General features: G+C 28.2%; 1 protein-coding gene and 1 long non-coding RNA gene across 4 annotated transcripts in view; one reads left to right on the plus strand and one right to left on the minus strand.

Moving 5' to 3' along the window:
• The window catches only part of LOC139086594 (uncharacterized), a 193,458-nt gene that overhangs the window by 40,484 nt on the left and 126,225 nt on the right, over positions 1 to 26,749 (plus strand). Inside the window, exons 1-2 of one of the 3 annotated variants that reach the window (XM_070635091.1) lie at positions 4,795 to 5,612; positions 21,907 to 22,421. In XM_070635091.1, the coding sequence (XP_070491192.1) occupies positions 22,148 to 22,421 (274 nt within the window). In that variant the 5' untranslated portion in view covers positions 4,795 to 5,612; positions 21,907 to 22,147. Of the gene's footprint in view, positions 1 to 4,794; positions 5,613 to 21,906; positions 22,422 to 26,749 lie in introns of those variants that run through there. The other 2 variants (XM_070635093.1, XM_070635092.1) reach the window with 2 other exon arrangements.
• On the minus strand, positions 524 to 1,148 carry LOC139086596 (uncharacterized). The gene is made up of 3 exons (XR_011544037.1): positions 1,037 to 1,148; positions 843 to 914; positions 524 to 762 (listed from the first exon to the last, which is right to left on the minus strand). It is a non-coding gene; the product is annotated as an uncharacterized lncRNA (long non-coding RNA).

A 26,749-nucleotide genomic window follows, 5' to 3' on the forward strand; every position in this document is an offset into this window, starting at 1 on the left:
TTTTAAGCAAACTTTGAAATCCTAGCACTCATCAGAAAATTTTAAGCTTATATTTAATAAGTATCTGAGCTTAGGTTTAAGTTTTCATCGCTCGGATCTATAGCAAACAAAAAAAAATTTCTTGAGCAAGAAGATAAATTCAATCAATTCCTTGACTTATTCGCTTAAAACCGAAGTTTTTTGTTCAGTTTTTTTAACGATTTAAACTTCCGTTTCTTGAAAATGACTTTGATGACTATCACATAATAATCTTCGACGGATTTTTTATGTTTATTGGTTCAACCTTCATATATTATTATCGGAAAATGTATATATCTTCAATCTTGAACTTGTGTCGAACTCCTGGCATAATTAATATTTTGAATTTTTTTTTTTTATTATTTGCACAATTTAATCATTAAATTAAAAATGCAGAATTTTTAATAGCAATATCTAAAATCATGTATAAGTAAAAAGTTTAATCCATAAAACGTACATAAAGCTCACAAAAATTTTAATTGAGGACTTAAATTTAATTGCATTCTTGATGAGTCCAAACAAAAGCTTTACTTTCATAAACTTTATTGGCAAATATCAAAGATCCTTACTAATACATATGTAATTCGAAAGGATTTTAACCGCTTTAGAAACATTTTTCTCTAACGATCTAGTTTTTCATGAAGTAATATTTCCACTGACTAGAAGCTTCTTCTAATGATGAATGAAATTGTTTTCTTCTTTCTTTATCGCCGATTAAAAAGTACTGGATACGAACAGAATTTTCTATAGAGATTATAAAATAAAATCAATATAAATTTTACTTTGCTGGATAATAGCTAATAGTTTTTGATGTTGTTACTTACTGTGAGTGAAATTTTAAGTTTTTTGAGCTTTTTCTTCACATTTAGTTGATAAAATTATATCATTCAGGTTGACTAAAAAACATTCAAAAAAATGTAACAAAGAAAAAATATTAATTGACTATTGATGAGTAAATTATGATAAATGTCTTAGTTCGCAATGATCAAAAAATGCCTTATTCGGTTCCTGAACTTACTTATTTCCTTTGAAATATTTTAATTCAACATGACCGTGAAAATTTTGCAACGATTACTAAACGATTTGATTTTGTATCCTAAAATGAAATCTATCCAAAACGTAATATTTACAAATGATGTCAATGAATAATATATAAGTAAATAAGTAAAAAATTTATTGCTATGTATAAAATGAAAACTATACGGAGATTCCGAATTCTAAAAACTTAACATTTGTTACGTTGGATAACAAATTTATTTTGTCTTCCCCAATTAATTAAAAATTGAAATCTCATGCTGAATTTTCAAGTTGCCTTCGTGTGAACAAAAAAAAAATGGAACAAACCTGAAATTCTATAAAAAGCAAATGACTAGAGTGAATGTGACGCGAAAACTTTGATCAAACGTTTAAGAAATACAATTTGATGTTAGTAAAAGTAAGAGGGAACCATGATGCAAGTTTTTAATACAATTATTTTACGTTTTATAAATTCAGGATTTCTTGAACAATTTTTTTTAAAAATATTTCGTAAATAACAGTTAAATTTTTTCCAATGTCTGCGCTTATTAAAATCTTAGTTATCTTCATATGAATGATGATTCTTGTTTGGATTGCTCACCTTGAATATTGATTGAAAAAGGATAAACAGTTTTTTTTTCTTATACCAAGAATGAAATTTACTATTCAATACATAAAAAAAACATCAACTAATATATCTAGCGTAGTTTTTATAACAGATATTGAACTATTGTTTATCTCAAGTTTCCATATTAATATTCTTTGTTTAAAAGTTTGTAAAGATTCCTCAAATAACAGGAAAAACTTAACATTTTGAAGACTTACTTGGAACAGTTTAGAATATTTTTAATGTATGGGTGCTAACAAAAAAAGATCAACGATTTGTGCAAGTTGTAGTCAATAATCTTGACCAGCGCAAGGTTATCGACAAAAAGAGAGCAGACTCATCATTCATGCAGATCAGTCTCAAGTTTTCTAAAAAAAACCATTCGAAGGTCGATATTCATCTTATATTTTCATAAATTCAGTGGTGTACGTCGAATTCGTAATTATTAATTTAATTTAAAAATAAAATGTCAATTATCAAAAAGTAATTAAAATTTTAACATTTTTCCTGGATTATTATTTTTTGTTTAATTTTCGATATGATCTTAATTGAATGGACTCATTTAGGTCTCCGTCTCAAAAATTATGCAATTTTTTTCTTTTTATAAATACACACATTTTTATCTCAAATATTTAAAAAATTGAGTATGTATAAAAAAAGCTATGATGTTGTTGGAATGAAGGAAGGGAGTAAAAATCAATATCATTGGCATAAACAAATTTACTTTTCGCATTCAATATTTAACTCATTTTATCCGGTAGGTATATATTATAAATGGCCTTGATGGCCTTCACAGAAAATGCATCGTAGTATGCGCAAAATGCGGTGTTGGAAAATAATTTCAAATGAATAGTTTTTTCTCTTCTGATAAGAAATGAATAAATTGTAGAGCGATGAAAGTGACGAATTTATAGATATAAAAAATCAGTTCTCTTTCAAGTACAAGAATTCTAAATAACTTCCTAATATATAACAGAAATTATTAAAGTATACATTCAGCAATCTGGATTAAAATATTTTCCTCTGAATAACAGTCTGAATTTATTCTGAATGCGATATAGCATACACACTGTCAATATCGTGTGAAAGAAATAATGTTTCGCTTAGTCAGGTCGGACTTGTCAGCTTCGAATAAATAAGAAGATGCTATCTTTTTCATGAGCTTGGATAGCTTAATGTTAAATATAATCTAACCAATTTAGTCGTGTAATTTTAAAACACGCCTTTTAACTGTCTCGATGAATATCGCTGAACAATTTCCAATAATTAATCAAAATAATGAATATATTATTATTCTACTAGAGACAAAAAATTTACTTAATTTGCTATGTTTAACTTGAATTCTAAAGTTTGAAATTAGTATTCTGAGTATTAATATGCACGCTGTAGAAGTTCATATTTTTTTTTTTTTTTAAGTAAACCATTTTCTAAGTCTAATTTTGATCTATCGATATTCTATCTATCGATATAAAACATTTTAAACGAAACTCTAACAACTTAAAACTCAATTTTCAAAAACATTTCTAGAAAGTGCAGATTTTGGTCACCTTGATCTGCAAGTCATCTCTAGGTTTTCACTGTCGTGTTAATTGACCTTCATAAAATTATCAATATGTTTTATATTTTACATATCAACTTTTACTGAAAAAAATTACCTTTTCAGGGACAGTCTGATTTACAGCAAATTCATTATAACTTGGCGTCGTTTAGGAAAAATTATGTATTATTATTATAAGCGCATTTTAATTAAAGAATGGAAATATAAATTCATAACGCGTTTTGTTTATTCCATTAATAAATGTTTGCAGATTCGGATAACACTTTAATGTAGCTCTTGTTGTTCTTGCTAAGCTTTTCGAATTTCACTTTCACTTACAATAATTATCGTATGAATCTTGAAACAAATGAAAAGTTGAATGGTCTTTATAGGTCAATTTTATTTTTTTTTATCTTGTCTTATGGGATGATATACATAAACTAGTTTTAATATAGTAATTATTAAAATATTTGCCAAGCAAGAAAAAGAAACCTTCACTTTTGTCTATTCCAAGATGATAAAAAAATAAGGATAATTTTTTTGCGAGGTCTTCAAAGCTTGTTTATCACCTAGATATTAAAATACTGCGTTAATTTTAAAAATATTTTTAGTTATGCATCTTCAACATGCTTAAGAATCAAATAAAAAGAAATAAAATATTAGCATTCATTAAATATTAATAGACTGAGGTAAGAGATAATGATTCATCTTTTATTGCTAGGGGTTGATAAAAGAGCTCAAGCTCCTAAAAGCCTACCTCTCTGGCAACGCTCCTGAGTGTACTAATAAAATGTCAATTGAGATACACGTGTTTCTTTTTCCCAATTTTAAAGGATCCTTTATTAAATATTAAAATTACGTTGACGTAAATGTCAACAAACACGTGAAAAGTTCAAAAAATGTAGACTACACAGATAAAAAAAAAAACGTGAACAAACTAATAACAGAGTATAATATTTTTTCAAAGGAAATTGTTTTGTTTAATTGATGCATAGTTTTTTATTCATTTTCACTTGTCTCATTCCGTCAATTCTTTTTATTTTTCATGTTTCTGAATCAAGAAGGAAAAAAAAAACAAAAGAGCAAATAAATGAATGACACATGCAGCACATTAAAAGTAAAAAAGAAAAGTTTGCCATTAGGTCATTTGCATTGTGTTTCGTGATATTTTGCGTGTTTTATTTTCTACTGGCTGACAAGCTGGTGTCAGAATATTAATTTTATGTCTTGCTCATTTTTAACGATAGATGAGCTGTGACTATATACATATCGAGCATGTTCATTGACCATAGAAAGAAAAATATATGTGTTGTATATTATATATCTCTAGCTGTGCTATATCTCGTCATATAAATTTCTTCAAATTATCGTACTAGATTTGAGAATTCGTATGTTTCGCAGTCAACTTCACTTCGTGTAGCTTTCGCCTGGGAGAGAATTTTTTCTCTCTTCTCTTATCTGCGCAAGTCTCTCCCCGCATATTTCATATTCCAGTCTGTTTCTCCAATTAGACTGTCGACAGTAGACAACTTTTTTTTCTCATTTTCGTATTTGATAGAACACACAGAAAAATACAATTTTGTCGATCACATATTTCAGTTTGTATTCAAACAGAAACGCGAACGGAGGCAATTTGCACAACAGGTCGTTTTTAATCATGACTCGGGAATAAGAAAAAAAAGGTGTAACAGGAATAATATATAGAAATAGAAATAATAGTCAGAAGTAAAGTCATTTTAATTTATTTATAATATCTGACCGTGTAAGGCCTAATTAGAGTGCCGCTGAGCGACGATTCATAGGCGATGAACCTTTTATCAATAATTCGCATTATCAATAATTAAACGTGAATCAAAATAGAGAGTTTCTTTTGTGTATTTTTTGTTTTTATTTTTCTTGTGGAGTATGAAAAATAAATAAAAACTTCTGGCATGACTGATGTGTTTAGTGAATAAAATGAAAATAAGGTACGGCAAAAAAATTGTACCTATGTAAAATTATAAGCGGTTATCACGAGAAATAAATTCGTAAATATCTGAATATTTAAAATTTTACACAAGCAAGCATATAAAAATCAGTAAAAATTCAGTGTATTAAAAAGAAGTGTAAGAGTGTATAGTCGTGAAACAGGTGTTTGACGAGATAATTTTTTTTTGTTCTTTAAAGTTTTTATTTTTGTTTTGAAAATCTTGTGTTGTCCGAAAAGAGTAGAAATTAAATTAAGAATAAAAAAAGTGGAAAAAAGATAAAATAAAGAAATGAGAAATTAATTCATATACATAAATATTCAATTATTAAAAGTAAAAGAATCAATTTGATTGAAACGATCTACGGATGAAGATTAAAAAAATATTTAAATACCAAAACTAATGGATTATCGACTGCTGCTTGGATAAGAAGATAAATTAAATCAACATCGAGATATTTGCCAAGGTAGAATTAGAATTTCTTCCTACAATCAACAAATGTCATTGCTGTCGTCTTTTTGTGATGATAATAATAATTTTCTTGTGAATCATAAAAATAAATTGACTATTTAAAGATTGTGAGTTTTGAGGGATTTAATACTGCAATTAATTTTTTTTAGATCACAAAAAGATGTGAATTTTAAAGGATATTATCTGTTCAATTTTTTGGGAGTCACCAAAAGTAAAAAACCTTATATTTTAACATCTTATAAGATGTTCAAATCTTGTTATAGAAAAATATAGACAAATCAACATACAACAAGTCATTTTTGGAATGATAATTCAGCAAACAAAGTTACATTTCAAAAGTTCACAACCAAAAAATATTTGAAAAATCATCATTCTTTTTCTAATTCTTATAAAAAAAATTCTTAAGAAGTGTACTGTGTGTTTAAGCTGACAAAAATGAGAGAGAAACGATGAAGCGCAATAATAAAAAAAAATCAGAGTTGATATAAAAAATAACGAGAAAAATATTGAAATCAATTGTATTAAAATTTTTCGGAAATTTTACTCACCTTTCTTTCACAACAAAATCATTGAAAATAATGATAAAATGATAGTTTACTTAAATTTGTGCTCGATGATATTGACGTGTGTAAGAGAGTATGTTCATGGTTCAAGTGATGATAAGAAGTATTTTTGTTGTTATTTAAATGAATAGAGTTAATTAAATTAATTTTATTTAAGAAAAAAATTTGAAGTTGTATATGATTAAATTGGTTTCAATTTTTTATTGTGTTTCTGTGATGTAAAATTAGACAAAATTGTGAGTGATAACAGAAAACTAAACAATTGGTTTTAATTAAAAACTGTTTTTAACTTTATTGTGCGAGATTTATTGGTTGCTTTCTATTATTCTTTTACAAAGAAAAACTTTATAATTGTATTTTAATTTACCCAAGTAGTTACGTTAAATTTCCAGCTATAATATAATGCTAACAATTATCGAGCTTCTATTAATTTTTGGATATACATAAAACGAAGGAGTTCCTTTCATTTAAAATTCGAGAATTTTTATTCTTATTTTGAAGATTAGGCAAATATGAGAAATGTTTAATAAATACCGGTTGTTCATACCATCAAATTTAAAATTTCATTTTAATTTTTTTTCTCCGAGATAAAATTTAATAAATACAAAATAAAAATTACTATTTAAAGAAATACAGCAAAAAAATCTTTCGCAAAGACACACATTTTTTTTCTCGCTTTATGACAATGAAAAAAACTCAAAAATAATTTGATTCAATTAAAGTCTGAATGTGTCATACAACAAAGGAAAACTGCCGTCATGAAATGTTGAATATAATATCTGCATTCAGCAATAATTATTCCAATTTTTCTTCTTTTCTCTCTTTCATTAATTTATTGCGTGTTTTACTATTTCTAATATTTTTTATCGCAAGTAATTTGTGTTCTGTTTCTGTATTTGCTGTACAATGTGCCTGTAAGCTGTGAAGAAGTTAATTGGTTTTTATCATAGGGTAATTATCTTAATTTCAAATTAATATTTAAGTTTACAAACTGGGCCTCTTATCTTGTTTGAATCTCAAACATTCAGACGACTTCTTTCATTTCTGCTTTTTTTTCTTCTTCTTATTCCTATTCTCTCTACTTTATATTTATTATGTTGAATTGTTATTCGAAAAATTACACAAAAGGTTGGTGATACAAAGAGAAGTAAAAAAAAACTTACCTAGCTTAAATAACAACACAATCGACGTCCCTTTAACATCCAACACAAATTGCATTTGTAGAAAAGGAATTTTTTCATATTGAAAAGAATCACACAAAGGACCTTAAATTACGATGCATTTTTAACTTCATGCTTATTCAATTTTCAATATGTAATTAACAACACACATCTGAATCTGAAAAGAGAAGCATAAATGAAGGAAAAGAAGTAAAGTAAAGAAATTATAAGCAAAATAAACTAAAGCAATAAATTTTCACATGAAAGATGAGAATTGTGCATCACGATGGACTCAAAACCTGTTGGGTTAGCAACTAGAAGCGAAATATATAGCGATGGTACGGGAAAAAGGCGAGAAACCTTATAAAAGAAAGGTCATTTTCTTAGTGGATTACATTCCATATTACGGTTTTTGTGGTTATTTTTCTTTCTTTCTCACTCTCATTCGTTTATTCTTTTACTCTCGTTAAGCCAGTGAACATGAAATAAAGAAAAAAATTCAATCTTTCCACTTGATTAACCGCGAATCTTTTCCTGTAGGAATGTTTTTTTACGGTCACGGCGAAGGCTAATACAAGAGAAATAACAAAAAATAAAAACGAGGCAATCCATAAAAATTATAATTATCAGTAAAATACTTGTGCTTCTTACTAGAAATAAGAGTTTTGTTGTTCTTAACTTTATGCCGTTGTTGAATTTTATAGTCGCCATATACCCGACACTTGTAACAAAAAGGTGAAGGTTTTATTGCGACTATGTTGGGATTTCTCACTTGAACAGAGGTAATGAATGATATTGTTGTGATTTTGCTTAAAGTGTTTTGAGACGAGGTGGGATTTCTTATTAAAACCGATGAGTCTCTATTAAGGATTACTCGAAATATTTGAATCAAACTAAAAATAGAAGTCAGATTCTCACAGTAAGAAATATGAACCAGAATAAGAAAGAAATCAATCCACACATTTATAATAACCATAAAAAATTATTTCACTCCATGATTCCATTCCTCCAATGTTGAAACATTTAAAGTCAAAATTCCTTTAACATTCGCCGAAGTGAAAGAAAATATAGATAAAAAAAGGTTTAGGGATGATGTTAGAAAAATATTTTTATGATGAAATATTTTCAGAACTTCTCAATATTCCCGTAAAGAATTTCCTTAAACAGCCGCAAGAGATAAACGCACAGATCGACTCCTTTGCTTCCTCTAATCATCATTTTTTGTTCATCATCTCCATTTGCTTGCTCCTCATTTAGCTTCTATAAGAGACAATTTCCTGTGGAATGGAATTAAATTTAATTGCCTTACTCACTGTTCTGCTTCAATCGTTCAACTCAACCCCTCAATTTTGTCTGCTTTTTTTAATCCAAGCATAGCAGAAATAATTCTTCTTGTATTTTGCAAGAAAATACAAAACAACATAAAAAAAATGCAAAAAATTTTTGTTTTCAAAAAAATTCAAGCGAAAGAAATTAAAAAAGAAATTTTCAACTTAATTCCCTTTGTGCTTTGTATATTTTCTGATGGTGGGGTATAATTAGATGGGCAATAAAAAAGAACTCAATGGCAAAACAAAGGCATCATTAGTAAAGAATTTTTTTTGTGTATTCTTTTCGGACTTTTTGAAAACTTCTTGTAACTCAAATTGAGAGAGAGAGAGAGAGTGAAAGAGAATGAAAGATAGAGAGGGGAGCTAGAGATCATTATGAAGGCATTCAAGCATTGAAAAATGTACAAATTATGTTGAAAAAATGAAAGGAGAATAGAGAGAAATAATCATACTTAAGTGTTATTGTGATTTTTTTTTTTTTTTTGAAGAGAATGAAGGGCAAAAAGAACTGAAAGAGAAGCAGAAAGAACATAGAGAAGCATGGAAAATTGGGTCTTTATTTCATTTTTGCGCTGCTTTAATCTCATGCATTTGCAGCTTTACTTTACTACATAATAGCAATAAAATGTATAAAAGTATGGAAGTCATTTACAAGGCTTATTCACTTGACGTTAATTGAACTTTGTAGTTTTTGTTGATTAAGGGATGATGGATTTTTGATTGTGAGTCTTGACTGTTTCATGTGGAATAATAACAGGCTAATTACATTGATTTTGTTTTCTTTGGTCAATTCTTTGAAACTATTTCAATTTTAATTTTAATTTTGTAGCTACTGATGTCTGTGTAGCATATTCAATTAATTTGTAAGAAAATGATCAATTAAATCGATTTTTAAAGCTATTTAAATTGTTAATGAAATTTGCTTGAAGACAATTAAAAAAGTTGATTTTTACATTTCAAAATTGATGAATAAATGTCGACTTCAAACAACATGAATATGAGAATTTTTAAGGAATTCTTTAAAATATAGATCCAGAATATTCAAGATAAATAATTAACACATAAAAAAATAATTTATAAGGAAAAGTAATTTCAACAAAATTTCATTAACAGATTAACTGTATAATATTGTAAAATCAATGAACTTTTTTTTCACGTTTAATATTAAAAAAAGTACCTATGTTAAAACATTTCAACAATTTTAACGTTTAGTTAAATTTATTCCTGGTAAATTTTCCTTTCATCTCTCACAAAAAAAAAATAAAATAAAATAAAAATTTGTTCAAAAACAAAATTAAAGAATCTATCCATAAGAAATTGCAAGAAGTTCGTGCTAAAAATTGCATAAATGAAAAATATCTTTAAAGTTTTAAAACCAAAAATAACGCAAACTAAGAAAGGAAACCAAAAGTTATGTTGCTTATAAATGCAACAAAAATTGAAAAGAAGAAGAGCACAACAAGTTATGAAGAAAATTTTCTTATTGTCGTCTTATTTTGCATGAAGAACCAAGAAAAAAGGGTAAAAAATGCCAAGGAGAAGTCGCGTGAAAGATGAAACAGGTGGTATTGAAAATGTGTATTACGGCATAAGTGTTAATTGAAAAGTGCTTGCATTAAATTGATAAACACAAAAAAAGCGGAAAGTATTATAAAGGAAGAAAATTGTGGGAGAAAATTACAGAAAATTATACACTGTGGCATTGCAGTGAAGCAATAATTCATGAATTAATTACTTCTTTCTTCTTCACTCATTCTCCTTAATGAGTGCAATTAAAATATATTTAAATGACGTGTTCATTCATCACCCGGTCAAATTACTGTACAAGAGCTGATTTATGTACTTTTGAAAGACTTTGAAGTTGTTCTTTATTTACAAAATTTATTAACTACGGTATACAAATACAGAAGGAAAATATTTTTTGACATAAACGCGAGATTTCAATATGAAAAAGTTGCAGTTGATCAAGATTTTTATGATGTATAAATTCATTATACAGCTTTGATTTCAGGTGCAAATTCATGTTTGAAAAAATAATAAAATATAAATTTATAATTCAATTTCTTGCATTGAATACAGTTTTTTGAAACTGCTAGAAGCATTAAAATCCTTCCAAAAAGTCAACGGTGCCAAAATTTGATTCTACTTGTCTATAACAAAAACCCATTTGGATTCTTTTTAATTCTATCAAATTTTCTCTCGATTGCCATAAGAAGAGAAAAATTAATATGTTCATAAATTCCTTGATTCAACCTATAAATCATGCCTAGACATCAATAGAATAGAAAAGATAATTCAACTGTTGACCTTAACTATTATTATTACTTCCATCATCATAACTGAAATCAAGAAACCCATAGCGTTGTAATTTCATGATTATAACCTACAATTATTTCTATGCCACCTCGAATTATAATCACAAGATTATTTTCAATTGCTCATTCAGTCGATGATTTCATTCCAATAATTGCTTCAAACTCATTCCAATCGTTTCTCTTCGTTTTTTTTACAAACTTTATCGAATTCCTTTTGCCATGCCACAAAAGAATCATCATTATTTTTTTTTACTTCTATCTCTTCTTTTTTACTCTCTTATTTCATCACATGATGAAGAGTGAATGGATGAATGAATGAAGATGAAATTAAATAACAATTAAGTGTTCAATTAAAATTCAATTTAAAATCCATTGTAGTTTTGCAAGCAGCAGCTTATGTATCCTGTATGTTCATAAAATTAAAGGAGCTGTTGTGGCCAGAAGTTAAAAGGGAGAGGAGAATTAAGATAAAGTATCGTATTTTCTTTAGCTAAACACCATCAATACACGGAAACTCTTTTCCTTTATTTCATTTTCTCGGTTGTTGGCTCATTTTTTTTTTTATTCTTGTATATTTTCCATTGAAGATTTGCTTTTTTTAGTTCCGCGCCGTTCTGTAATGCTTTTTGCTATCCCTTCAAGTAATTTTTATTTAATTGCTATTTGCACATTATGGGTTTTTCGTGTGGATACGGTCGGTTGATGTCAGAGTAAGAAAAACAGGAGAAAAGAATTCTGAAAAGTGAAAAATAAAAATGGATGCGGATGTTTTGTTTGGGGTGAAAAAGCACATTAAAAAAAATTATATTTTCATTCTGTACTACAAAATGTATATTTAATTGCATATTGTCATGTATCTGTCTGTAGTTTTCTGTGGTCGCGAAACATCTTATAATTCTTGTTCACATGAAAATGAGAGGGACTCACGATATTCACCAGAGAATATGATAATAAAACAGAAGCATTCATACACATGCTACTGCTTAGTTTTCCTTTTACTCAGCCTGAATATAACAGTATGTTATTGCGACTGGTGAAGATTACATTTCATTACTTCTCTATTTCCTTCCTATCAAATGGAATTTAAAGTCAGATAAAATTACTTTAATAATTCAGTTATACACGTAAAACAAAAAAAAGTAAGATAGATTAACAAAAAATTATGTTCGTTATCATGGTTCAACATGAAAAAAAAAATCCTCCTGATTCGGAAGGTGAATGCAATATCTTGCTTTTCTTAGAATGAGTTTTTGGGATTTCGGTTAATGATTGATCCATTTTTGTTAAATTGCCTCAGGAAAATTGAATTTTAGGCTTTTGTATTCTTATAAATGATTTTGAATACAATTTTACATGTGTCGACACGGAAAAGAAAAATTCAATAAACTGCAAGTTTAGCTGCCATTCACTATAATCCAAAACGACAAAACTGTGAGTTGTCTCTAACTTCCATTAAACTTCCAGTTTTATTCTGTTAAATTATCTAATCCAAAATGAAAATACAACGAACTTTAAAATCATAAAAGTTTTTTTCAATGGAAATTTAAATTTTCATGTCAATTTTGTCAATTCTATCTTATGAAATAAATTTTAAATTCGTGCTTACCCTCGATGTTCAATAGAAAGGCAAGAATATAAGGAAAGCAAGATTTTTTTTCCCTATAAAATTTATGAAAAACAATATTGCGCTGTTGACATTAAACATTTTATACTCTTATTATTTTGTCATTCTGGTTGATTTTTTATTTAAAAAATATTTTGTTCTGCGGTGGTGTCGAGAAAAAAAGACAGAGAAAGAGAACTATGCAGGGAAGCGCACGTGTCATGTTCAAGGTGCATTAGCAGATTGAGGCAAAAGTTATGGTTTTGTGCTGTCATTTGAAATATTGAAAGGCATTTTTATTATTTTTTGCTGTTGTTTCCTTCGTCGACGTTAGATAGTACATTGCGGTTAATCACACTGCAATCCTAAACTAAAAGAAATAGATACAACACACAAACATATTGTATTGCGGAATTGGTTTGAGGCTGAAAAAAAAGGACTTTATAGACATTTTCGATAAAGAAGACATTATCGGTAACTGTTGACATTCGATTTTCTGTTGAAACTAGAAAAAGGGTTAAAATGTATGTAATTTCTTTTATGTTTCATTTCTCGATAACATTTTTCGGAATTGTTCAATCAATTACATTACTTTATACCTTATCTTTTTACAAACATGTTTTTTACGGACATTTTTTCCACGATTCACCCTCGATTTTTTGTAGATTCATGTAATTCCTTGTTAGGAAAAGTATAATTAATTTAGCCTAGTGGAAAGCTTTATTTCAGGATCATTGTGAGAAAATATCTATGTGTTTATGTAATGAATGATAATATAGTATTTAGAAATTTTTAAGGATTTTCCACTGGATTTGATTATATTTAAATTCTGTCTGTATTTAATAGAATATATACGAATATTGTACCTTCAAAGTATAATATTAAGTTTCTTAATTGATAAGGTTCTTACAAATTTCTAATTTACTTTAGTGCAGACTCTAACAATAGATTTAGGAATTTCTTGATTAGAAAAATTTATTTAAAAATCAATCTCACCCGTCTTCACTTGTCTCAATTTTCCTTTATTACCCCCAAATTCAAACGACAAAAAAGAGTGAAAAAACCTTGAAACATGATGGCAAAATATCGAATCTCACGTGAAAATTAAAACTTTTTTCCTCCTTATCTTTCCTTCCTTTTTGTGCTACTTTACTATCCTCCTTGTGTTTATTTTTGCTTCATGCCATTGTATAAATCATAGGAGGAAATTAATCATAATTTGTTCAAGAGAGTGCGAGAGCTGTTGTTTATTTAAACATCTTTTTTTTTCCTTTTTAGCAACTTCCTTCCATTCATTTATGTTTTTATATATATATATTATATTATTGCTGGCCTAAAAAGCACACGAGGTATTTAAACGCGTAAGAATGAATAAAATTAGAATGAAGATTAAATACATTTGGACCTTTCCTCAAGATTTGGCAGAAATATTCACAGCTACAAACTTTTCGGATAAGAACACTATAGTGTCTAATACTAATACTTGAATTAAATTACAGTTTATAAACCATGAAATTTATTATTTCTTTCGTACGATGCTTCTTCCACTCATTATTAGTTATTCTTTTTCTCACGTCAGAAAATCATAAAATATTTTTTAGCTACTATATCAAAATAGATGAATAGTTAACAGCAAGCAATGTAAATACAAATTGAAATGAAAAGCAAGAAAAGTTTATTTCTACGCAAAATAAACATCATTCAGAAATTTATAAAGCAAACTATTCGTTTTATTTCGATTTTTGTATCTCGCTATTGCTGCAGCTTCCTCTTCTCAGCTGTCCGTATTCTCGAAGGCCAATTGTGTATATTCCCATCATAAAAACTCATATCGCACAATTTATATTGTGAATTGAATTTGTGTGTGTGCATGTTCAAAATGTATATTTAATTGCATTCATACACATGCAGTTTTCTGTGGTCGCGAAACATCAATTCTTGTTCACATGAAAATGAGAGGGACTATATTCACCAGAGAATATGATAATAAAACAGAAGCATTCATACACATGCTACTGCTTAGTTTTCCTTTTACTCAGCCTGAATATAACAGTATGTTAACGTATTTTTATTTTCTTTATTTGCTCTCATGTGCATTTCATTCATTTATGTTATTCGTACAAACAATTTACACTATGTTTATTCATAATTTCTATAATAGCTACAAAAAAAAAAACGTTACAGAACTATTAAAAAATTATGGTTTAAATGAATAAGAACTTTTCCGGGAAAATCTCATGTTTACTATCAAAATAACGACCGAGAATTTGCCATGCCCTATGAAACGCGGATGAGTATTTTTAATGGAAAAAATAATTAGCTTCAAAATGCCACAGCAAAAATGAAAAGTGCAAAAAATGCAAAATGCAATGAAAAAAAATAAGAATCCCAAGCATAACAGTGTAGAACTGAAGAAAGATAGATAAAGTGATATGAAGAGTTGAAAACAGGAAAAGAGCGCAAAACAAAGTTTTAATTACCCCACTTGCTTGTGCAAATGATATCATGCTCTTTCCTTTCTTTCATTTCACTGCAAAGTGCACTCTTAGTGTTTTCGTATTTATGTGATTTATTGCACTTTTATTGCATTGCATTTGCCTTTATGCTTTACATGGGTTTTTTTTTGATTCTTTCGTTGTTGTTTCTCATTTCACAACAGGAATGATACTTTATTCTTAATGTTATGCCATTATTTTTTTCCGTAATTTTATACCTAAATTCATGATATGAGGAAGATAAAAAAAGAACTGTAGGGAAATTACGATCCACGAGGTGTGAAAATTTTCATGGTCGAGTGTCATTGTCGATGGGAAATAAATTGGAAATAGGAGATGTAGAGATGGATTGCAATTTTTGTATTAATTAAAAGAGACTTCCTTGAGAGAATTTTTCAGTTTTTTTAAAGGAAAGTTTAGTGTGACTTAGAAACAATCAAGGAAACTTTTAGATAAAAATGAATTACGGGGTTCATGATTTTTTGTCACTTCACGATATTGCATTTTAAATTTTCCTTCATGTGGATTTTATTCCTTTTTTTTAATCTTTTTTTATTCATTTAACTGGATTTGACTTTTGCATAAAAAGCGTTTATCAACAACGTAAAGAAGGAAAAAATTCAGCTGATGTCTGAGTCAGGAAGTGAAGACCTGTGCATTCAAAGAAAAGAGCTTGCTTCTTAAAGCATTGTCTCATGTCCAGGTTTTACTAAATCATATAACTTCACGACATACACCAATTCATCAAGAAATTCTCTTGGCACTTTTAGCAAATACGATAAAGTAAAAGGGAATGTAGAAAATCTGTAGACATCACATCACATCCCTTTTTTTCGACGAGAAATTATTACAGCAAATGTAGAAGACCAAAAAAACGTAAAATGTCGAAGAGAGGGAAAAAAATTCCATCAACCGATCCGACTAAAAAATGTAGTTTTTTACTCTGATGAATGATAAAAGAGCATTAAAAATGCAAAATATACACCGAAACAAGGGATTATAAAATGTTGCTGCTACGCTGGAAACCGAGCATAAGAGAAAAATTATATTTTTGCAAATGAAATATGTTGTTTAATGCTGCATAAGAATTTTAAAGGAAGAAAATTTTTTGCTTTATTATGTTTTTTGGGAAAATATTCATAAATTAAATGGGTGAAAGTCATCAAGCTACCATGTTGCATGAAGATTGGTGAATAATAGTTTCCTTAAATAATGTCATCCAAGATTTTTTGGATGTCTTAGGGGATTAGTGTTCAAATTGAGTGTCACAATATCCTTGGGCTCCTTAAAATTTTGCACAGTCAATGTGTTGTAAGATGAGGTTTTTGGCTGACCGACCAAAATTAATTTAGTTGCTGTAGAATCTGGTAAATTGCTAAATGGTTACCCAAAAATTCTTCAAATATCATAGATATTAGAAAATTCGCCAAAGAAAGAAGGTTGAAAAATGCTGAGGTACAGTTTTGATCAAATTTCTACTTTAACATACTTCAATCCTTTATAGAATCCTTCCACTCAAAAGATGTTTAATTTTAAAACATTATTATAAAAATAACAACTACATTAAGAGATTTATAAACTTTTTCTAAAAAAAATAAATCCTCTTCGAGTAAATACAAGCGCAACAAAGAAAGAAGATTTAATAATGAAAAAAATTCTCTTGGCTAATAAAAGTTATAGATCAACAGTAAATGATATGAGAAATAAAAAAGCTCATCGTGGTTGAATGTGGAAAAGGAGAGCTATTGTATACAGTATGAAAATGAAAAAATATTTTTCATGCCTTTTAAATGCTTCCTCTGTGTTTTATTCAATGGTTGTTATGCTCATCCTTGTTGTTTTTATTTCGCGCGAGAAAACATGTTGATAAGCTTAAAAGGACTTTTTTCTATATATAAATTCTTTCTCTTTTTTACCACTGTGTGCTATTTTCATAAGCTGTATGGTGTATAGATGAAAAGAACCGAGAAAAGGAAAAAATAAATAAACTTTATCATTTGCAGTTTTGTGTGTATAAACTTTGTCAGTAATGAAAAGGGCGTTGATTCTAAATAATGTTTATTTTTGAAGTTTTATTGATTTTTTCCTTCACATAATAAGCTATTGTTGTTTTAATGCACCATTAAAAGATATTTTTAGACAAGAAACATTCACGTCATTTATCAACAAATCCTTATTGTCATCTGGTAAAAGTTATCATTTTTTTTTTCTTCTTCTACTACTTCCTTCACTGTTTGCCACATCTTCAATTCTTGTACTTTTTTTGACTAATTATGTGGCAATTAGTACAAAAGTTTTTGATTAGTTCTTCAATCGTAGATGATGTTTTTACAACTCCATTTTTGGCGAATGACCAAGAGATGTGATTTTTTGGCACTTTTACATTCTATTATTACAAGATGACGGTTGTGTTTCTTTAGATGTAAAAAGTTTCTGATTTCTATTGTGAGAAAATTCTCATTTAATCATTTAGAACATTTAAGCTAGACTTTCATTAAATCTGAAAAGGAGTCATTAACTGATACAATTTTATCATACATACTGGTTGCCAAAAATCATACAAGTCTAACTTTTGATGTTTGACAAAATTTAGATAGTCCACAAACCCATGTTGACTAAAATTGAAATTGCGGTTTCTTTACGACCTGTTTATGGTAAATAAGATAGCTTGAGGTCTAGTTTATAGCATCCTTTTAGATATTAAATGTCTTTAAACTGATACTAAAAGCTTATTACTAAACGAAAGGATTAAAGAATAATAATTTCTGACCATATAATACGCTGGTTCTGGATGCATTCATAGATAACAATTTTCCATTGAGGAATCCTTACCATTCATATATTCCTGCTCATTGCACTAAACTAATCGCATAAAATCGTAATCATGGATAAGCAAATTGATGTAAAGTAGCTGTGTGGTTTTAAGCTTCAATGCTCTTCATGTGATTGTGTCGCGCATATATGTGCTGAAGTATAAATACATATCATACAATGAATATGTGTAAAAGTGAATAACAAAGTAAAGCGGATTTTTCATGCTTGACCAAACGATGTTAATGGGGCTTTATTGTTTCCACCTTTTCAACTGTTGTTCTCTGTTTTTCCCTTTTATCCACATCCACCGACGTTTTGTATTATGCGACCAATATGCGTTCAATATTACTACAATATTATTTTTAAAGCTACATCAAACTGAATTAATAAATCCACTAATCTCTTTATGCTGAAAAGCTCTTTATGTATACAATGAATATACATTGGCAAAAAACATCAACACCTCATACCAGTCATATATTATGATGAGTAAGCGCGCAATCACATCCTCTGTTTCCTGTGCCTTCCTGCCTGCTTGCTTGCTTGCTTGCCTGAATACCAACCTCCATCTCTTTTTCGTCTACAAAACACATATCAGTACTATGGCTGAAAAAAATATGAGAGCAGAAAAAAATCAATCGATTATATTTTTTTTTGTACTGTCGTTGTCGTCATGTTGTTCGCCTATATTACGCTCATTGTTCAATATGTAATATTGCATGACGAGATATCCCAATGACTTTCATTGCTTTCATGTAACATTTTATCAGGAGTTTTGTGTATGGATATAAATGTACATATGTGCGAATGATATCTAGAATATATAAGTAGTGTTCTCTGAATTGACACTGACAGTGAAGTCTGACTTCCCTCTATCTAGACGAAAAGTGAAATGAAATGCAATCGGCATTAGAAACAAAAGCACAACTGTCTTGTGTTTTGATAAAATTCGATTATTTTAAAGGGAATGAATTCTTTTTTGTGAGGTTTAGAAACTGTTGTTATGAGTGATGTCTATAAATTGTAAATTTTTTAACGTTAGAATTTGATTCAAAAAATTGGAGCGGAATTTATGTGTTCAATAAGAGCATATGTCAATCAGATTTTTTTAAAATCGACAAATATTCTCATCAATTTCACCCCAGATAATTTAAGTTGACAATCCTGGGATGAAAAATTTTCCGCATTTTTATTGCAAGTCATTCATTGAACCTTTCCTTTTTTGCCTGTAAGTTAATTGAAATCTTTTTTTCATTTCAAGTAGCATAACGTATAGCATACATGTCAAACATTGACTGTTATGAATCCACTTGAAAAAGTGTCACGTGCTAAATCAACTTCTCGCACTCGACGCTTCGATAACGAAACATTATTTTTCCATAAACTTTTTTTGTTCATTTTGCCTCCCTTCCCCCTTGTGTTTCCTTGTACACATTGCATGAATAATAATACATTTATTTTTTCGTATGTCGAGTAATTTTTTTCTGCATCTCTGAATATTTCATAAATGCATACATGCTTCAATTAAAAAGCAATACAACAATTTCTCCCTTTTTTCAACGTCATGAATTATTGAATTGTACAATAAGTGGTTTATTTTTTGTCTTTTTTGGGATGAAAAGGATGTTGAGTTTTATTAATTAATGGATAAGATTTATGATGTAAGGTACTAAATAAAAATCGTAAATGCTACTGATAAAAGATTCGGGTCTTATTTGATATTAACAGATATTTTGATTGTAGATCAACAATTAACACTCTAAGGATTAATGATAAACCATTAGAATCAATTTGTATATAAAGTTCATAAAAACTGAAATAGGACAAACTCAATAATTTTTTCTGTTTAATGTGCAAATTCAATTTTGCGTCAATTTGCTCACAAAATCTATTATACACAACTTGTCTCGGACAAGCATTAAATTACCGCATGATATTCAATACTTATTCACAATATATTTACGTTTTATTTGCATTTTCTGTGTTTTCATTTAAAATTTTATTTTGTGAAAAAAAAACGACAGAAAATTGTAAAAACAACATTGGCAACAACAACAAAGACAGCAATTCGTGGCGTACCGCATAGTAAAAAATATAAACATGGATGAAATCGCACTAATCAGGATTAAATGAGCACAAAATGATTTTCAACTGCAGAATAAATGAAAATTGTAAAAACGCAAATGGGGTCCATTTGGTGTACTTATATGTAAATGAATGAGTGCATTTGATTTATGCTTTGGCTTAAATTCTTTTTTGAAAATTCATAAATAGAGCAAAAAATAATCGATGCTCAGCAGCAGATTTATTTTTTTTTAATTTTATTTCGGAATGAATGAGTTTTAGTTGGATGGTCGAGATTACATTTCAATTGTTTTTTTTTTTCTATTTTTTGAAAGATAGAACAGAAGAGATCTAGTATGAATCTCTGTTTATTAAAGAGTAACTATGAAATTAAATTTGATAACTTTAAACATTTTTTACTGCAATGTCTTAAATCTTTCAAAATATTTGAATATTTTATTCTTTCTTGCTATAAATAGTAAGGAATGGAAAATAGGTCTGTGTTCTCTGTACTCATTCTACATATTCATAAATGTATCTATCCATACATTGTGCTGTTTATCGTATTTTTTGGGAATTTGCATATTCACAAACAATTTTTGCATGCAATAATAACTGCAATAATGCTCAGTGAATTGCTGTACGATAAATCATGTTTCATGCAATTTTTATATACATTTTGATATTTATGCATACATAACAAATAGCAATATTAACAACAATGCTTAAAATGAAAAATTGCAAAAAAAAATTATAAAGGTCTCAAAATGTAATTTCGTTTAAAGATGAGAGTTAAATACTCTTTTACATACGTCATATCGTCATTATTATTATTTATAATGTGTCATAAATGTACTCATTTGTACAGCTTAATGGGGGGGGGGGGGTTATTTAATGAAGTAAACAGCCGAGTTAATTTTTTGTCAAACTAAATAATTTTTTTTATAAAATTTAATATTGGGTAACTTTTTGTTTAGTTTTATTCAAACTGACTTCCCCTTGAAAAAAGTGCTAAAGACTTTTCAGAAAGTGTAGAATCGACGAATGAACAGAATAACACAAAAAAACTGCTGACCGCATTCAACTCAACATAGGCAAAATTGCAAACTGTTAGCAGTACAAAAAATATGCAAAAACCGTTGTCATCCGCTCGCGGTAAACGTGGAGATTATTAAAAGCTTTTTTTTGTTGCTGTTTGAAAAATAGTCAAATGCAGAAGAGTGTGTGCATGAAATTGACTTAAATATTGTGGACGAAGATAATATTTTAAGTAGTAATGTTAAATCCATTGTGCAGCATATTTTAAGTAGCTGAATAAATTTCCGTCACTTGTCAGAATTTCATGGATGAATAATTTAGCGACAAATATAACAAAGTGTTTTCTGACTGAAGTTACTGCGGATGGTATTTTGAAATTTTGAATTAAAAAATCACCATTCTATATATCTCTCATTCATTGATTTTAATAAAAATATCTATGTAATTCTTGTTGAAACATAATATATGGATAGTGCACTTTCATATAAAACAAAGATTATTGATAGATATATACATAAATTCGTTTTAATCTAGACACACTTTTATTTCATTTTTAGTATTTTGTAAATTCATGTATTTCCATACATACACAGCATAATATTATTATGACCAACAGCTGTTGATTTTCTTATTACTCATATTACATTAAAGGGGGTACATAATAATTTTCTGTTTATATTTTTTTCTCACTTATTGTCCATTTCACTAAACTGTTTTTATGTTACGGTCTCGCTTTTTCTCTCTCATTCGCTTGTATTACAGCTTTATCAGCTTACACACTCACAGTGGGAAACTAATGAATATGAAAACAAATAAATATTTCTGGGATTGTTTTTCGTCTCTAACAATGTTGAAAAAATGTATTAATTTATTTTCATTCTTTTTTTTCTTTCTTTTTCTTTACAGATCACCTGTCGACATTGTTGGACATGAAATCATAATTTACAACTCTTAATATTTTAAAACATAATAATAACAATAATAATCAGATTTTTATGTTCACCCAACAGCTTGGGTGAATGCATATAATTTTGATTTTGTGAATCATCACGGAAGAAAATATACAAAAAACAATTGTGTTAAAAATTTCATTTTTGCTGTATGCTGTTTTCACAACTTATTACACATATAAGCTTGTGCTGAAAACATGGATTTAATAGATTCAAGCGATTACAATCAACCATCAAAAAACAGATTCGCATCATTAAAAAGAACTCAATCAAATAAAATCAATCAAAAAGCGTTCACCGCTAAAATTTCTCGTGATTTTGTAAATTGCTGTGACGACAGAATTATGATGGTGCCGTGTGTGCGGTACAGCGGTAATATCATGATGCGGTGGTGTAATGTGTTAGTATTTAGTGCCGTAGTGTTGATACATATAGCATCTATAAATTGTATTGCATCAAGACAAATAGGAGGTAAGTTCAACCTAAAAAAAAATTTTTTTACATTTTCTACATTTTTTTTAATTAATTGGGTCGAAGTGTACTGCTAAGAGATTATTATCGCTATACCTTTACCACTGCGGCAATTATTATGCTAAATTAATGAGCTTTTTATATTGTACATGAAATTGGTATTGAAATGCCTTACTTAGGAAGCAACTGAAAAAAAAAATTCATGCCAACTTAATATTAATAATTTAATTAGAAAATTGTGGAAATATTGCTATTTTCGAGTCAAAATGAATGAATTTTTAAAACGTGGGATGATTTGCGTACTAATGAATAGAACACGATCATTTTTATTTGAAAATTATTGAAGAATGAATTCATTTGCATTTAAAATTTTATTTGTTTTTTTTTTATATTCAATATGACTTTAGTTTTTGGTATTTTAAAGATTGCGATATTTTGCAAAACAATCAAATTAGGGTAAAATTTTAAATACTAATGGTTTCTGAATGTTAAAATTGAAATGATGCTAACCTCTTTGAATCTACATAGTGTCACATAAATGTAATGTAGGAAATGTTTGTATTTTTCTACTCTTTAATGGTGTTACCAAAAAAATATTACAAAAGTGTCGTATTATTGATCGAAGGACTTAAACGCATTTTTGTCCCAGCGATCAGTAATTGATTAATAATTCAGTTTACTGACTTATAAAACGAGATCCAGTAAGATTCAGGCTACTTCTCAATCCACAAAACAAGATCCAGTTGGATCCAGGTCACTTCTCGACCTAAAAACAAGATCCAGTAATATATAAGTCACCTTCCAGGCTTAAAAAATAATTCATAACAAATCATACATATTAAGAAAAAACGGTTTTCTGAAAACCAAACTTTCTAATGGTTTTGCTAATTTTAAAATTTTCCCACTAAAAGTTGTTGTCGTTTTGTACTAAAAACAAAAATTCATTAAAAATGCGATAAAAAACCGTTAAAGTATTTTTCAAAATTTGTAAATGCTGTCAGTTTTTAAAGTTTTGTAAATTCTAAGAAATTTTTTGTTTAGTGTTTTTTTTTACTTTAATTCAGTGTTTAACTGAGTTTAAGTCTATAAAATGAGGATGATAAGTAACAGTAAAGGATTCTAAAGGTAATTACATCAATGTGAAGATAAATATATTAACATTTTACGATTTTTCGTGTTATATTGATATTTCTATTATTTTTAATTTAAATTTAATTTTTGCAATCAACTGCATAAAAAAAATCATAAATATTGAATTTTTTTATTTTGATCCGAAATTGAAATTAAATATATTAGTGATTGTTACATTTAATGTGATCCTATATGGATATTTAATTCTTTGAACTAATAAGACAAATATTTTCTTCATAAATTTTATTAGTTAATATCATTGTGTTGATGCATATCCGATATGAATAGATTAATAGAAGCTCCTTGCGATGTAGGTCTCGTTAAATCATGTTTCCTTCTTGGATCTCTCATTTGAGCGTAGTAATTTTTATTGTAATGATCATTATTTGCGCTTATTTTTCCAAGTCTCGCAATAACTTTTTGAACTTGATTCTGTGATCCTACCTGTGATTTGCGTTATCTTCCCCAAGTCGCCATAAATTGTTTATCGATGGATCTGCTAACACTACGATGTCAGCTTAAATTATTTTTTCACAAAGACTTCTCAAAACTTGTGCTTTATATTTTTGAATTATTCATACAAAGAAATCCTTTAAAGCAAAAAACAGATTTCTACAAATTCCAGATAACAGGAGTAACAGGAGAGTAATATAAAATTCGTAACAGAATATCGAAAAGCAAATATTTTACGTAAATTGGAACTTATCAAAATGTTCCTTTTTCTTATTTCAATTTTTTTCTATGCTTTTTTTTTCTTTATATTCCGTTATTATAGCCGATGAGGAGATTGTCGGCAAATTTTTCTTCATTTTCATTGAAAATTTCTCTCTTTGGCTCAATTAATGTTGTCAATTTATTTACCTTTAAAGAGACAAATAAAAATGTAAAAAATAAAATGAGCTATGCTAGAATATCACAAAAAATTGATTTTACCTTCATCTCAATGATATCATTCTATAATGATAAAAATCTATACTGACATGCGAAGAAATTTACGATCTGTTTTTGTAAACGTGAAAATTCATTACTTTGTTGTTGTAACAACTTCATATGTTAATGGATCTTGAGGATAGTAATAAATTTTTAAGTATGTACTCACTTTTGCTTGTTTACCTATTTCTATCCTTTTATTCTCTCCCATTTGACCTCTTCTATAGATTCTTTCATTCTTTCTCTTAACATATAACAAATGTAAAAAGAGAATGTAAATATTAAAATGGGTAGAAAAAGAGTCAAGTTCAAACAAATAAGAAAAGAGATGTGGTAGCTTGAGTCAATACAACATTTTTTATTTTATTTAATTTGACTTTTTGTTGAGCCTATTTTTATTGAAATGCGTTTTAATTTTTGAGAAATGAAAGAGAAATCAAGAAGGTGAGATTTATAAGAAAAAGGTTAAAGGCGCACAAAAATTAATTCACCATTTATTGTTGTTTTTTTTTTTTTTTAAACCAAAAATTGCTCTGCGGTCAAAGTTTTTCATTCGAGCTTCTTCTCTAGATAAACTCTTTCAATTTCGTATATTTTTCATTATTTTTCATTCATCTTTTTCTTGAGTCTCAAAACTGCCTGAAGATTACAACCAGCATACGTAAATAAAATTGTTTCTGAATCATTTTACATTTGCACGAAGAACAAGAAGTGCGGCATGTAATAAAATAAAGTAAAAAGAGGAAAAATAAGAAAATGGAAAAAAGTCAAATTGTACTCAATTATTGTAATGCATTATTTAAAGGCATGAGTAACACACGCACATAGTAATTCTTTTTCTTTAGGAACGAGAAGAAGCAAGCAAACAACCTATGTATTTAAGTACATCTATTGTATGGGGTAATGATAAAACATTACATAAACACAATGTTCTTTCTGTTGTTAAAAAGCAAAAAGGTATTTCATTGTAATAAAAAAACATGAAAGACATGTAGATATAAAGGGATGAAATGGATAATACTAAAATCATTTTTGAAGACAGATATAAAGATTCATTAAATATTTATAAATTTCCCCTCTTTTTTTAACTGTATCACTTTTTTCCATTTTCTTCTTATTCTTTCTCGTTATCATTTCACATATAATACGCTAACCGTAACGCTCAGATATGAAAGGAAGGTTTGCTTATATTTCACATTGCCTTGTTAAAGCTTCACAACATGCATGATATTCCCATTTTTTAGACGAGATGAACAGAGAGAAAAAATATATTCTGATGGCATCAAGCTAAATGTGAAATTTATGACAGATGGAAAATGTAAGAAAAACAATTTTTTTATGCTTCTACTTGATATATTCTTTATTTTATTCCTTTATGTTTTGGAGCATTTTATTTATCTCAAAAAATTTCCAGAATTGAATTTACTGTGATTTAATGTGGATAAATATTCTTAGAATTCTAAAGCAACCAACTTCAATTTCATACGTTTGAATCAGGTTTTCTGAAAAGTAAGGAAGTCATGAACTACTTCAAATAATAAAACTAAATTTTCAAGAAAGTATTCTTAAATTTTACTTATCATTATGTAAAGAACACCTGGGAAATGCTGTCAAAAAATAACTTCAAGGGTTATATTTATGATTGTCACGTCAAGCTGTCATTCTGTAAAAGTAGAGAAATTCTTCAAATTCAATTATTTGCAATCTTCAAACAACTATCATTCACTCTAAGAAGTAAACATGCAAAAATATCACTTTAGATACACTGACATGAATGTTCATTCAATTTCATATTCTCAACTTTTTTTACTAATTCAAGAAGAAACTTTTATTATATAATATATTTTATTATACTCAAATTTTTTAAATTTGAGATTATTAGAATCCTTTAAACGAGGCATGATACAATAAAATAAAATAAGTTGAATGAAAGCAAAAAATATATATATAATATATGTGTAATGGAAAATGTGACTGTGGAGAACATGTCAACGGAGAATGAGAATATGAAGAAGTAGAAAGGAAAACGTCAAAGTTCGAAAGTCTTATTGTGTGTTGAACGCTCACTGCGTAAGACGGAGAATGGTCTTTATTGTGAAATGATAAAAATTACTTACACATACTCACAGAAATGATAATAATTGTCAAGAAATCACCATGAAAGTCTTTATATACACTGGAGATATATAGAGAAAATTTTCACCTTTTTCTGCCATTTTACGCCACATGTGAATGCTTCTTTATCATCCTCTGTATGTGCTGTCAAA

The sequence above is a fragment of the Chironomus tepperi genome, unplaced genomic scaffold (assembly GCF_022539635.2).
Source record: "Chironomus tepperi strain 1889 unplaced genomic scaffold, CSIRO-AGI_Ctep_v1 contig_85, whole genome shotgun sequence".
Taxonomy (NCBI): Eukaryota; Metazoa; Arthropoda; class Insecta; order Diptera; family Chironomidae; genus Chironomus; species Chironomus tepperi.